The sequence below is a fragment of the Geotrypetes seraphini genome, chromosome 8, assembly GCF_902459505.1.
Source record: "Geotrypetes seraphini chromosome 8, aGeoSer1.1, whole genome shotgun sequence".
NCBI lineage: Eukaryota > Metazoa > Chordata > Amphibia > Gymnophiona > Dermophiidae > Geotrypetes > Geotrypetes seraphini.
The window spans coordinates 25,490,374-25,502,707 of record NC_047091.1 but is presented as its reverse complement, the minus strand read 5'-3'; the positions used below and the strand labels follow the sequence as shown (position 1 = coordinate 25,502,707).

General features: G+C 46.2%; 1 protein-coding gene across 2 annotated transcripts in view; it reads left to right on the top strand.

Annotated features, from left to right (window-relative positions):
* Window positions 1–11,893, top strand: part of SPOCD1 (SPOC domain containing 1) — an 83,517-nt gene extending 71,624 nt beyond the window's left edge. For both annotated transcript variants that reach the window (XM_033953912.1, XM_033953913.1), the window contains one exon: window positions 10,202–11,893. In XM_033953912.1, coding sequence (XP_033809803.1) covers window positions 10,202–11,277 — 1,076 coding nt within the window. In that variant the 3' untranslated portion in view covers window positions 11,278–11,893. The remainder of the gene's footprint in view (window positions 1–10,201) is intronic.
* Window positions 11,894–12,334: the final 441 nt, after the last annotated feature.

Here is a 12,334-nt window from a genome sequence, read left to right as displayed (position 1 = left end):
ACTCCAGATGCGGGCGCACCATCGCCAGATATAACGGTAGGATAACATCCTTCTTACTGGTTGTAATACCTTTCTTGATAATACCTAGCATTCTGTTCACCTTTGAGGCCGCTGCGCACTGTGCCGCCTTATTCATCGTTTTATCAACCAGTACCCCTAAGTCCTTCTCTAGGCTACTTTCACCCATTACCAGCCCTCCCATCGGGTTTCTGTTTCCTACATGCAAGACTTTACATTTCTCTACATTAAAGTTCATCTGCCATTTATTCGCGCATTCTCCCAGTTTGTTCAGGTCCCTTTGTAAATCTTCACAGTCGTCTTTAGTCCTAACCCCACTAAAAAGTTTTGTGTTATCTGCAAATTTTAAAACCTCGCACTTCGTCCCTGTTTCTAGGTCATTGATAAATACATTGAACAACAGCGGTGGATTAGGAGGTGGCTAAAATTGAGCTGGGCGCTTCTTATCTTTTGGATGCCATGTATGATCTGCTGCGGGCTTCAGCCAAGTAGTGGCTCCAGGGTTGGTCGGCAGATGCAGTGTCTAAGGCTAAGCTTAGTAAATTTCCTCTTCTTTAGCACCTCTCCAGACCGGTTTAGCCTTCACTGATGGGTAATAGCTCAGCATGACCAGCAGGTGGAGACAGACAAAACCTTTGACTGTAATACAAGTAGCTGTGCTTCCCCCTAATATATTCAGTCTGTTCTCAGTCTTCAGCAGGTGTAGTAAGCTGTTGCCAGTCTTCCCTTGATTAGTGTAGGACTGTTGGAAATTGTTTAGTGGCCTTCTTGTCCCCGTTTGGTGCCGGACTGAGCTTGGGGGGAATCCTTTCGGGGGTCTGTCTGACCTCGGGGGTATCACGAGTTGAGTCCCTACCCCCATTTCCTCCACCTCCTCAAAATTTTGTAGAGGTGCCTCAGCTGTAAGCCTTGTCACAGATACTGTCAAGGCTTACAGTGTGGCTGCATTCCCCTGTCTGTCTACGGAGAACATCTGTTACAGGTAAGCAGCTTTGCTATGTTTGCAGATAAGGACCTGCACAGTCCATCCAGGCTGTCCAACAAGGTCTCTAGAGTTGTATCTGGCACTTTGAGATTAGCGAGACAAGTTGCCAACTGCCCTGTTATGATGCTAGTGTTTAATCAGCAAATAGGCAGTTATATGCTCAATCTTGGAACATAATGCCACAAAACCATTTTCAACCCTAAGAATGCTTCCCCTCCCCTACCACTAACTAGTCTCATTTATTCACTAATATCAACTTTATGATTCTGTCCCTCCCCCCATAGAGATATGTAGTATCTGCAATCATAGCATATGCTTTGAATGTGATATGTGGTAAGTACTTTTCAATACTGCTCCCAAGGACAGTTGCAGGAACTGATGTACCAAAAAGTAAAATGCCTCAATATATTTACAAAGGAAGTGCATAGTCTGTTATAGAGAGAGACTTGGGGAAAGCCACTGCTTGCCTTGGATTCTGCATGAAATTTGCACTCTTTGGGGTTCAGAATCTTGCTATTCTTTGAGATTCTATATGGAATGTTGCTACTCTTGGGTTTTTGAAAGGTACTAGTGACCACCGTGAGAACGGGCTACTGGGCTTGATGGACCATTGGTCTGACCCGGTAAGGCTATTCTTATGTTCTTATGTTAAGTGAAAGCCATTTCAATGAAGTGTAGTTTATTTAACAAACTTATTGTGGGTAAAAATTCCTTAAACAAACCAGGCACACCAAAGAGACAGGCACAGTATCACAACCGGGAAGGTACTTCTAGTCCCTGAATGCTCAAATAGAAAGGGAAGGAAGAAATCAAAGTGCCCTGACAAGAGCACATCCCTGACTGCACTGGCAGAACGCCCTCCACCTGCTGGAGACTGAGAACATACTGGATGTTTAGGTTCTGCACAGGGATCATGTGCTCTGTAAGATTTTGGTGTTCTCAGTGGAGATCTGCTGGTAGGCATACATAACCCTACAGTCAGTGACTGGGCTGATCTGGAAGGCCTAAAGGAAAGAAAATTAGCAGTTAAGACCTAATTTCTCCATTTGCACTATATTAAATAAAGTTGAAATGGGAATGTGAAAAACATATGAACTTTGTTTAGCTTTTGTAAGTGGCCTTTGATATGACATAGGCAGTGTGATGAGCAGGGCCGGATTTTCCTATAGGCTAACTAGGCTTCAGCCTAGGGCCTCAAGATCAAGAGGGGCCTACATTCAAATTGTTAGCAAAATTAAAATTACACTATTCTAAAAACAGTGAACACTAAAACACTGAACCGAAAATAAGGAGAAATTCTACGCATATGACTAATAAACAAACATAAAAATGTATTGGTTAAGATCAACGTGTTCGGCTCATTGGGTCTGTTCGTTTGTATATACTAGATTGCACCAAAGTATAGTTCATATGTTCACTGATTGCTATGGCAAATATTGATGTGCCTTATGCTACTAAACTGCTCGAACTCCTTCTTTAACTCTTCGTGATCCACTCGTCCGAAGAGATTTTTGCGAGCTGAAAATTTAGAATTTTCCATTTGTCTCGCCTCCATCTGTTCCGGGTTAGGGCTCCTGTTCTAAAATCACATTTGAAACCTCATTCTAAAGTGTCTAAATATTTATCAGACACTAGGTGGGAGGCACACGCAAAAGCTACAGAAGCTATTTTAGAAAATTACAGTGATATCACCGATGCACTCAATTATTTACATTCGGATAATAATACAAAGGGTGATACTAGATTGAGGGCCAACAATCTTTTAGAGAAGATGGAAGAATTTGAATTTGTGTTTATGCTCCATTTCTGGAATCGAATACTGAGACATTTTTCAAAAGTAAATAAAATTATCCCAGGACAAGCAGGCAGGTATTCTCACTAGTGGGTGATGTCATCCGACAGAGCCCCGATACGGACGTCTCACAAGCATGTCTTGCTTGAAGAAACTTAGAAGTTTCGAGATGCCCGCACCGCGCATGCGCCAGTGCCTTCCCGCCCGATGGTCCGGGCGTGTCTCCTCAGTTCTTTTCTTTCCGCGGAGCTGAGAAGTTTTACTTCAATTCTGCGCTGACTGAATTCCCGTTTTTGCCTTCTTCTTGCCGCGATTTTGGGTTTATTTTGCTCTTTATCGTGTGTTTTCTTTGTTTTTTATTCTTTAAAAAAAAAAAATAATAATTTTTTTCTTCCGGCGAGTCGGCCGGGTCGGCCACGTGGCTCAGGCCCAGCTCCTTCGATCTAGCGGTGGAGCTTTTTCGGCCTATGTCCCGGCCAATCACCGGTTTTAAAAAGTGTAGCAAGTGCCAGCGCGCGATTTCGCTGACGGACCCGCATCAACGCTGCCTGCAGTGTCTTGGTCCAGAACATTTCCCGAAATCGTGCCGGCCTTGTTCCACTCTAACTGCGCGGGCGTTTAAGCGGCGCTGTCTGTTGTGAGAGTCGATGTTCAAGATGGAAGCTGCTAAAGAACCTTCGGCTTCGACTTCATCGGCCGCTTCGCCTGTCCATGCGAAGCCTGCGACCACTCCTGCTACTCTGGGCCTTCTGAAACCGGCTTCATTTGCTCCGGCTTCGGCCCCGAGTTCGGCGCCGGTGTCTGTTCCTGTCTCCTCGGCTCAGGTGCCGCCTTCCACTATTCCACCTATGGTCATTAAGGTACCGAAAGCTTCCAAACAGAAGCACTCGACCACGAAGGAGCACGAAAACCGTGCTGGAGGACCCCCTTTCGGTGCGGATCCCTCCTTATTGGCTTCGCTGCGGTCCCTGCTGGAAGCTCAGTTTGTCGAGCTCATGCAGACTATGGGGCCCAGGTTAATCGCCTCCATCCAGGGTGACCTCCCGGTCCCGATCCCAGGGGGCGGACCGCCCCCTCCCCCTCCTCCTCGCCGATCGATCTCGTTGCTTGACGAGGAGGAGCGGCGGAGGGCGGCCGGTCCCTCGAGGCGGGCTTCCTTTAGCGAAATGCCTCCTTTAGAGCCCATTACGCCTCCGCGCCAACACGGTGCTGTTCCCCCGGTTGATAATCGAAGTCCTGGGCATAGTAAATCGCAGGAAGAGTTCTTCCGCACTCCATACCAGACCTGGGCTGCATCGCATGAGGCGGCCTCCATCCCGCCCCTTCGATCTACCGCTTCCAGTCCCATTCATTCGCTGGAAGCTTCGGGGGACCATGCGAAGTATCGACATTCTCGCTCTTCCTCCAGGCACCGGGAGGGGCATCGATCCAGACACTCATCTCGGCACTCTTCACGCCATTCTGAGGTTTCACCGCAGAAGAAGCTGCCACGTCTGGGGTACTCCTCCTCGGATTTATCTCCCCCGGAGGGGCCGGAGTACGAGGAACCATCTACATCTTATTCTCCTTGTCGCTCCCAAGTCTCTCTGGATCCTGAGGCTTCCACTTCGTCCAGTCCGTCTCGGAGGCCGGTACTGGCAGATCAGTTGTCTTTTTCTTCCTTCCTTCGACAAATGGCTGATGACTTGGATGTGACTTTGGACACTGGGTCTCGGTATTCTAAGGAGTATCTCGACACCATGCACTTGCCTAATCCTCCTGCGGAGTCTCTTCGGCTTCCTCTCCATAAATTGCTGGATCAAACATTTATGTGATGTTTTGAGACGCCTTACTCTATCCCTGCAGTCCCGAGCAAGTTGGATGCAAGATACCGCATTGTTCATCACAAGGGGTTTGAGGGGGCTCAACTCTCTCACCAATCCCTGCTGGTTGAGTCCTCTCTCAAGCGTTCTCATCCCTCCCAGGTCTATGCCTCTGTGCCACCGGGATGAGAGGGAAGGACTATGGATAAGTTCGGTAGGAGAATCTACCAGAATTCTATGATGGCTTCTCGAGTGCTCAATTATAATTTCTTTTTTTTCTTCATATTTGGAGTTTTTCTTGCCGGTGCTCCGCAAGTTTACTCCCTACATCGATTCCCAGGCTCGATTCGAGTTCGAGGAAGTGGTAGCCTCCCTTTCCCAGCTACGTCTCCAGCTGATGCAGTCCTCATACGATGCCTTCGAGCTCTCGGCACGTGCTGCCGCCTGTTCCGTGGCCATGCATCGATTGGCATGGCTTCGAACGATTGATATGATCCGAACCTCCAAGACAGACTTGCCAATGTGCCTTGTGCGGGCGCCGATCTGTTTGACGAGTCTATCGAGACTGTTACCAAGAAACTTTCAGATCATGAAAAGTCTTTTCAATCTATCCTTCGGCCTAAGCCCAAGCCTAAGCAATCTCGACCTTCTAAACCGCCTTTGATTTATCAGCGGCGCTACACTCCACGGCAAACTCCTGCTGCGAGACAACCGGCGAAGAGACAGCCTCCACAGAAGGCTCAGCAGAAACCTCAGCCGCCGGCTGCACCGAAGGCTACTCACCCTTTTGACTCTCTTCCAGGGAGCATAACCGACCTCGTTCTGCATCCTCCTTTTTTTCCCATCGGGGGTCGCCTCCATCATTTTTATCATCGATGGGAGGCTATTACCTCTGGGTCCTTTCCATCGTAAGAGAAGGATACTCTCTTCAATTCCATCGGGTCCCTCCGGACCACCCTCCAAGAGAATATCCTTCCAACTTGACGCAGGCCGCCCTTCTGCTTCAGGAAGCTCAGGCCTTGCTTCGGCTTCGGGCCGTCGAGCCAGTCCCGGTGGACCAGCACAACCGGGGTTTTTACTCCCGGAACTTCCTCGTCCCGAAGAAGACGGGCGACCTGCGACCCATACTGGACCTTCGAGTCCTCAACAAGTTTTTGGTCAAGGAGAGGTTTCGCATGCTGACCCTTGCTTCTCTCTACCCCCTCCTCGAGCGGAACGACTGGTTTATGCTCTCTGGATCTCAAGGAGGCCTACACTCACATTCCCATTCATCCGTCCTCCCGCAAGTTCCTCAGATTTCGGGTGGGACATCTACATCTGCAGTATCGAGTGCTTCCATTCGGCCTGTCCTCGTCTCCCAGAGTCTTCACGAAGTGTCTGGTGGTGGTGGCCGCTGCACTCCGGAACAGGGGACTTCAGGTGTTTCCCTACCTCGACGACTGGCTCATCAAGGCCCCGTCAGCTCCAGAGGTCATTTCGGCGACCTTGGCCACAATCTGCTTCCTGCAGAGTTTGGGCTTCGAGATCAACTTCCCCAAATCTCATCTGCAGCCTACCCAGTCCCTTTCCTTCATCGGGGCGGTACTGGACACCATTCAGCTTCGAGCATTCCTCCCTCCTCAGCGCCTGGATGCTCTTCTTCATCTCTGCCAGTCTGTATCTTCTCGCCAGTCTATTTCAGCGAGACACATGATGGTCCTCCTGGGCCACATGGCCTCTACAGTTCATGTGACACCCTTTGCCAGGCTCCATCTCAGAATTCCTCAGTGGACCCTAGCTTCTCAATGGACTCAAGTGTCGGACCCGTTGACTCGACACATCGTAGTCACTCCTGCTCTTCGGCAGTCGCTACTTTGGTGGATGACCTCTTCGAATCTCTCCAGAGGTTTGCTGTTTCACACTCTCCCCACCAGAAGGTTCTCACAACCGATTCCTCGACCTATGCCTGGGGGGCTCATCTGGATGGGCTTCGCACTCAGGGATTCTGGACCAGTGCGGACCGACTCCATCAAATCAATCTTCTGGAGCTCAGAGCCATCTTCTATGCTCTTCAAGCTTTTCAACATCTGCTTCACAACATGGTGGTCCTCATTCGCACAGACAACCAGGTCGCCATGTATTATGTAAACAAGCAGGGGGGCACGGGATCGGCCTCCCTCTGCCAGGAAGCTCTCAGAGTCTGGGATTGGGCAGTTCGCCACAACGCCTTCCTCAAGGCTGTCTACATTCAGGGGAAGGACAATGTCTTGGCAGACAACTTGAGTCGTCTCCTCCAGCCTCACGAATGGACCCTCCATTCCAACCCCCTTCATCAGATCTTTGCACAATGGGGGATGCCTCAGATAGACCTCTTTGTGGCTCCCCACAACTTCAAACTGCCTCAGTTTTGCTCCAGGATCTACACTCCTCATCGCCTCGAGGCAGATGCTTTTCTGCTGGATTGGGGAAATCGCTTTCTGTATGCGTTTCCTCCATTTCCTCTCATCCAGAAGACTCTGGTCAAGTTGAGATTTGACTATGCCACCATGATTCTAATAGCTCCTCGGTGGCCCAGACAACCTTGGTTCTCCCTTCTACTTCAGCTCAGCAGCAGGGAGCCGGTCCTTCTTCCAGTGTTTCCTTCGCTACTTACTCAACATCAAGGATCACTACTTCATCCCAATCTGCAGTCTCTCCACCTGACAGCTTGGTTCCTCTCAACGTAACCCCTCACCAGTTTTCCCAGGCGGTGAGGGATGTCTTGGAGGCTTCCAGGAAGCCTGCTATGCGACAATGCTACTCCCAAAAGTGGACTAGATTTTCTTCCTGGTGTGTTTCCAATTCCAAGGAGCCTCAGCGAGCTTCCCTATCCTCTGTGTTGGACTATCTTCTACACCTGTCTCAGTCTGGTCTCAAGTCTACCTCTATAAGAGTCCACCTGAGTGCTATTGCGGCTTTCCATCAGCCTCTGCAAGGGAAACCTCTGTCTGCTCATCCTGTGGTTTCCAGATTTATGAAAGGACTTTTCCATGTCAATCCTCCTCTCAAACCTCCTCCTGTGGTTTGGGATCTCAATGTTGTTCTTTCTCAACTCATGAAGCCTCTGTTTGAACCTCTCAACAGGGCTCCACTTAAGTATCTCACCTGGAAAGTGGTTTTTCTGGTGGCCATCACGTCTGCTCGCAGGGTCAGTGAGCTTCAGGCCTTAGTGGCGGATCCACCTTTCACAGTATTCCATCATGACAAAGTGGTCCTCCGCACTCATCCGAAATTCCTGCCTAAAGTGGTCTCTGAATTTCATCTCAACCAATCCATTGTACTTCCAGTGTTTTTTCCAAAGCCTCATTCTCATCCTGGAGAATTAGCTCTTCACACTCTGGACTGTAAACGTGCTTTGGCTTTCTACCTGGATCGCTCCAAACCATACAGAACTGCTCCTCAACTTTTCGTCTCCTTTGATCCAAACAAGTTGGGACGACCTGTATCGAAGCGCACCATCTCCAACTGGATGGCGGCTTGTATCTCTTTCTGCTATGCCCAGGCTGGATTATCCCTTCCCTGTAAGGTTACAGCCCATAAGGTCAGAGCAATGGCAGCCTCTGTAGCCTTCCTCAGATCGACACCGATTGAGGAGATTTGTAAAGCTGCCACTTGGTCCTCGGTTCATACATTCACCTCTCATTATTGTCTGGATACTTTCTCCAGACGGGATGGACAGTTTGGCCAAACAGTGTTACAAAATTTATTCTCCTAAGTTGCCAACTCTCCCTCCATCCCATTGAGGTTAGCTTGGAGGTCACCCACTAGTGAGAATACCTGCCTGCTTGTCCTGGGATAAAGCAATGTTACTTACCGTAAGAGTTGTTATCCAGGGACAGCAGGCAGCTATTCTCACGTCCCACCCACCTCCCCTGGGTTGGCTTTCTCGGCTAGCTACCTGAACTGAGGAGACACGCCCGGACCATCGGGCGGGAAGGCACTGGCGCATGCGCGGTGCGGGCATCTCGAAACTTCTGAGTTTCTTCAAGCAAGACATGCTTGTGAGACGTCCGTATCAGGGCTCTGTCGGATGACATCACCCACTAGTGAGAATAGCTGCCTGCTGTCCCTGGATAACAACTGTTACGGTAAGTAACATTGCTTTCTTCAAAGCCCTAATATTTTACTTAGTAGTTGTGCAGATTGGTACAGGTCACTTTTGGATATTTTACGTGGAATTAGGGAAGATTTTGATGCACTTGAGTAACAAGCAAAAAACACGTTGCCAAATACTGAATATAGAACTGCCAGAAGGATAATAAGAAGTAAAAGGCAAGGGAATTACGAAAATTCATCTGACCCTGATGCTTTAGACAAACTCTCTTCAAGAGGTAAATTTAGGATTAAATCATTTATTCCTATATTAGTTGCACTAGAATCAAATTTAGGAATAAGAGCTTCTTTTTATGATGATGTAGTGAAAATATTTTCCTTTCTTGCCGATCTTACATTATCAAAGAGGTGTTGAGCTGTTAATGCAAGAATACCCAGAAGATGTCAACCAAAATCTTACTGAAGAACTATTTCATTTCCACACATATGTGAGACAAACACATAAACCTTCAAAAAATTCCACATTGTTGCATACAGACTTATATCAAATAATATTCAAAGAAAATATTCAAGTGGCCTTCCCCAATGTGGAATCAATCTTACGGCTGTTTCTCAGTTTAATAGTCACTAATTGTACTGGAGAAAGGTCATTTTCAAGACTTAAAAATATCAAAAATCAATTAAGAAGCACAATGACCCAGACGAGGTTGTCTTCATTGAGTATTTTGTGCATCGAAAATGAGACCTTCAGAAAAATAGATTTTGATAAACTTATAGAAGAATTCTGTGTGAAAAAGTTTAGAAAGAAATTCTTCTAATCTACTATTTCGTTTTAAATGTATAATTGAATTGAATCAGTTCTTAAATAAAATAACTATTAACATAAAATTTAATATGATATACAATTTGATATTTTCTTTTTTGTGATCTGGATTCTGTTTGAATAAAGTTCCATTTTTGGTTTAGTTTAAGACTTAAAATTCATAATAATTCATACTTAAACTTTAAATGCGAATTATTATGAAATAAATGTATCTGAATTGAATTTGGTTTAATCTTCAATGTATTGAATATATTTAATTTAATTTGATAGAAAATATGATAATTTTTATTGCGTATTTTATTTTCGTAGTCAAAGATTTTCATTATTTGAATTTTGTTTCTTTGTAAATGTTGTGTGTTATGTTTGATTAGTTATTGTTACAAGTACTATATATGGTGCTGAGAATAAATGTCCAAATAAGTGTTCTCGACTTTTTTTAATTTATTATCCGTGTCACATTTTTCATAAAGGTTAGTACCAATAACAACATGTTTCATTTAACATATTGATATATATCACAGTAATGATGTATTTTATTATCTCTCATGTAATTTACAAACTTAAAAATGAGAAGTGAAAGGGCCTCATAAGTGGAATAGCCTAGGGCCTCTTTTCATCTAAATCTGGCCCTGGTGATGAGGATGTTGAAAGGGTTGGGGGAATCCCTCTGTCTAGAAATCTGACTCATACCCTTCTTTTTTCTTGGCTAGGTTTGGAAACGACACACAGTAGCCTATTACTTGCTCTTATTCTGCCTCAGAGCTCCCCCTTGGCTCCTGCTGCAAACAGTGGTGTATCTGAAAAGCTGAGAAAGAGAAAAGTTGTCACCTTTCAAGAGCAGATGATGGGGAAACATCAGGTCTCATCTCCTGTGCGGGGATTTCAAAACAACAGACCAAAACAAATGTTACATACACAATTCTCCTGTGTGCCTCAGAGTCATCCTCCTGGCTCTGGGGACTTTTATCCAATGGTTGGAACCCAAGAGGGAGAGCCCCTTAAGCTTGGGGAGCAAGAGACAATCATAGACTGTTTTGATGAGATCCTACGGGATTTAATTAGTGAGCAAAGAGTGGCTGGAAAGGATGAGGAACCCTGCCATACTGGACTCTTCTCTGATGCAGTCTCTCCTAGCATGGAAACAGGCCATGAATTCTCTACCCTCTTTTCAAATCCTGAAGAGGACTTGGCCATTGAGAGTATAGCAGAGGATGTCAGCAGATCAGGTTTGCATGATATGCTGCAATCACTTGGCAGTAGTCTCCTGCTAATGAGCCAGCAGTATGGCTTTCCACCTGAAGAAGCACCAGAGGGACCGCAAAATATGAGACCTGAGGGGCCACCCCCAGTGCCCTCCAGCTGCAGTTTGCCAGGGATGCTGCCTTCACTCCCTCCAAATCTTTTAGACTGTACTCATTATACATCCACGGATCCTCTGCAGTGGAATGACTTATTGCATTATTTCAGCTACCTGGATACTGTGCCTTCCCACAATTTCTCAGCAGTACCTACCTCAGGGTATTCTGCTTCACACCAGCCTTCATCCACTGGGTTTCCTCTTTCTCAGCACCATGCATGTAATGAGGATTCTCAGCAGACTGGTACCATGAGGGAAGCAGAAGCAGCAGCTGTGTCTCTCTTACAGAGCCTGTTTAGTCTGAACTCTCAGGTTTCTCATCCTTTTGAGTTTCAATCCCTGCACACTTCTGCTGCTGTGCCAGGAATTATGACAAGGTCATCTTGTATTCCTCCCACAACTTCTCCACAAGAGAGACCTTATCCTTAGATACAAACCCTCCTGTACTGTTCAGTTGGAGAGGCATCTGAGCCTCTCTCCAGCACCAGGTACATTTGAAGTGCCCTGTATGTCTCGGGGACCTCTTAGGTAACCAAACTCCATCTGTACTTTTAGTTAGTTATTAATATTATTATCAAAACTATGACATTTTACATTTTATTCTTTTAAATGTGGGTATCACCCTTTCTATTTTTCAGGGCTTGGAAGTTTAATTTCCAATCCCCATGTGCCTTAATTGCCTGCATTCCAGGATTCACTTAAAAGATTAATGTATTAGAATGTTAATACCAGCAGTCTGCTTGTTTTGTGTAAACCCTCCTTCAAGCAGGTTTAGTGACAAAGCCTTGCAGGCTGGACTTCCTCTTCTGCCATTTTGGTGTGAGGTGAGATGTTCATTGGTTCCAGAGAAAGGGACGTTTCAGATAGCCCTACTCCTCTCTGTGTGCAATTATCATTGTGTGCTGGTTTTCTGGAAGCATTACAGTGGTTTCCAGATAATAGGTCTATTTCTGTATTGAGATGCATTCAGACACTGGTGTGAAGGGTGTGATGCACATGTTATTTGATTGAAATGTTGCTGTGTAGGTAACACTAAGTAATAAAGACTTAGTTTGAATTACTGTGTGGGAAAGTTGTCTATTTTTGAGAATTCATGCTGGACAAGATACCTAAAATTACAAGGTTTCCCCCCCTAAAGTTTGTGTTGGAAAGGAAGAGAGTTTGGTACCTTTTGACCAAGTTTTGCCTGAGGTGGTCATTTCCAAAGCTGCCTCCCACAGCTAAGTGAGGAAACTACTCAGTTCCATAGTGAACATTTAGTTCTTATTCTTAGGTTAAAAACAGATTGGGCAGTGGTGTAAAGTGCTAGGGATCTTAGGTGGACCCGGGGGGAGGGGAAGGGTCAGCAGCCTCAAGCATTCTCTGCTCTACTTGGAGGTTAAGTGGGCTCTGGCCAGTATTCAGACTAGTGCCTGGTTAGCCTGACTTTATGTGGTTACAACCTCTCCAATCCCACGCCAGCTCTGTGGTGTTAACAAAATAAATA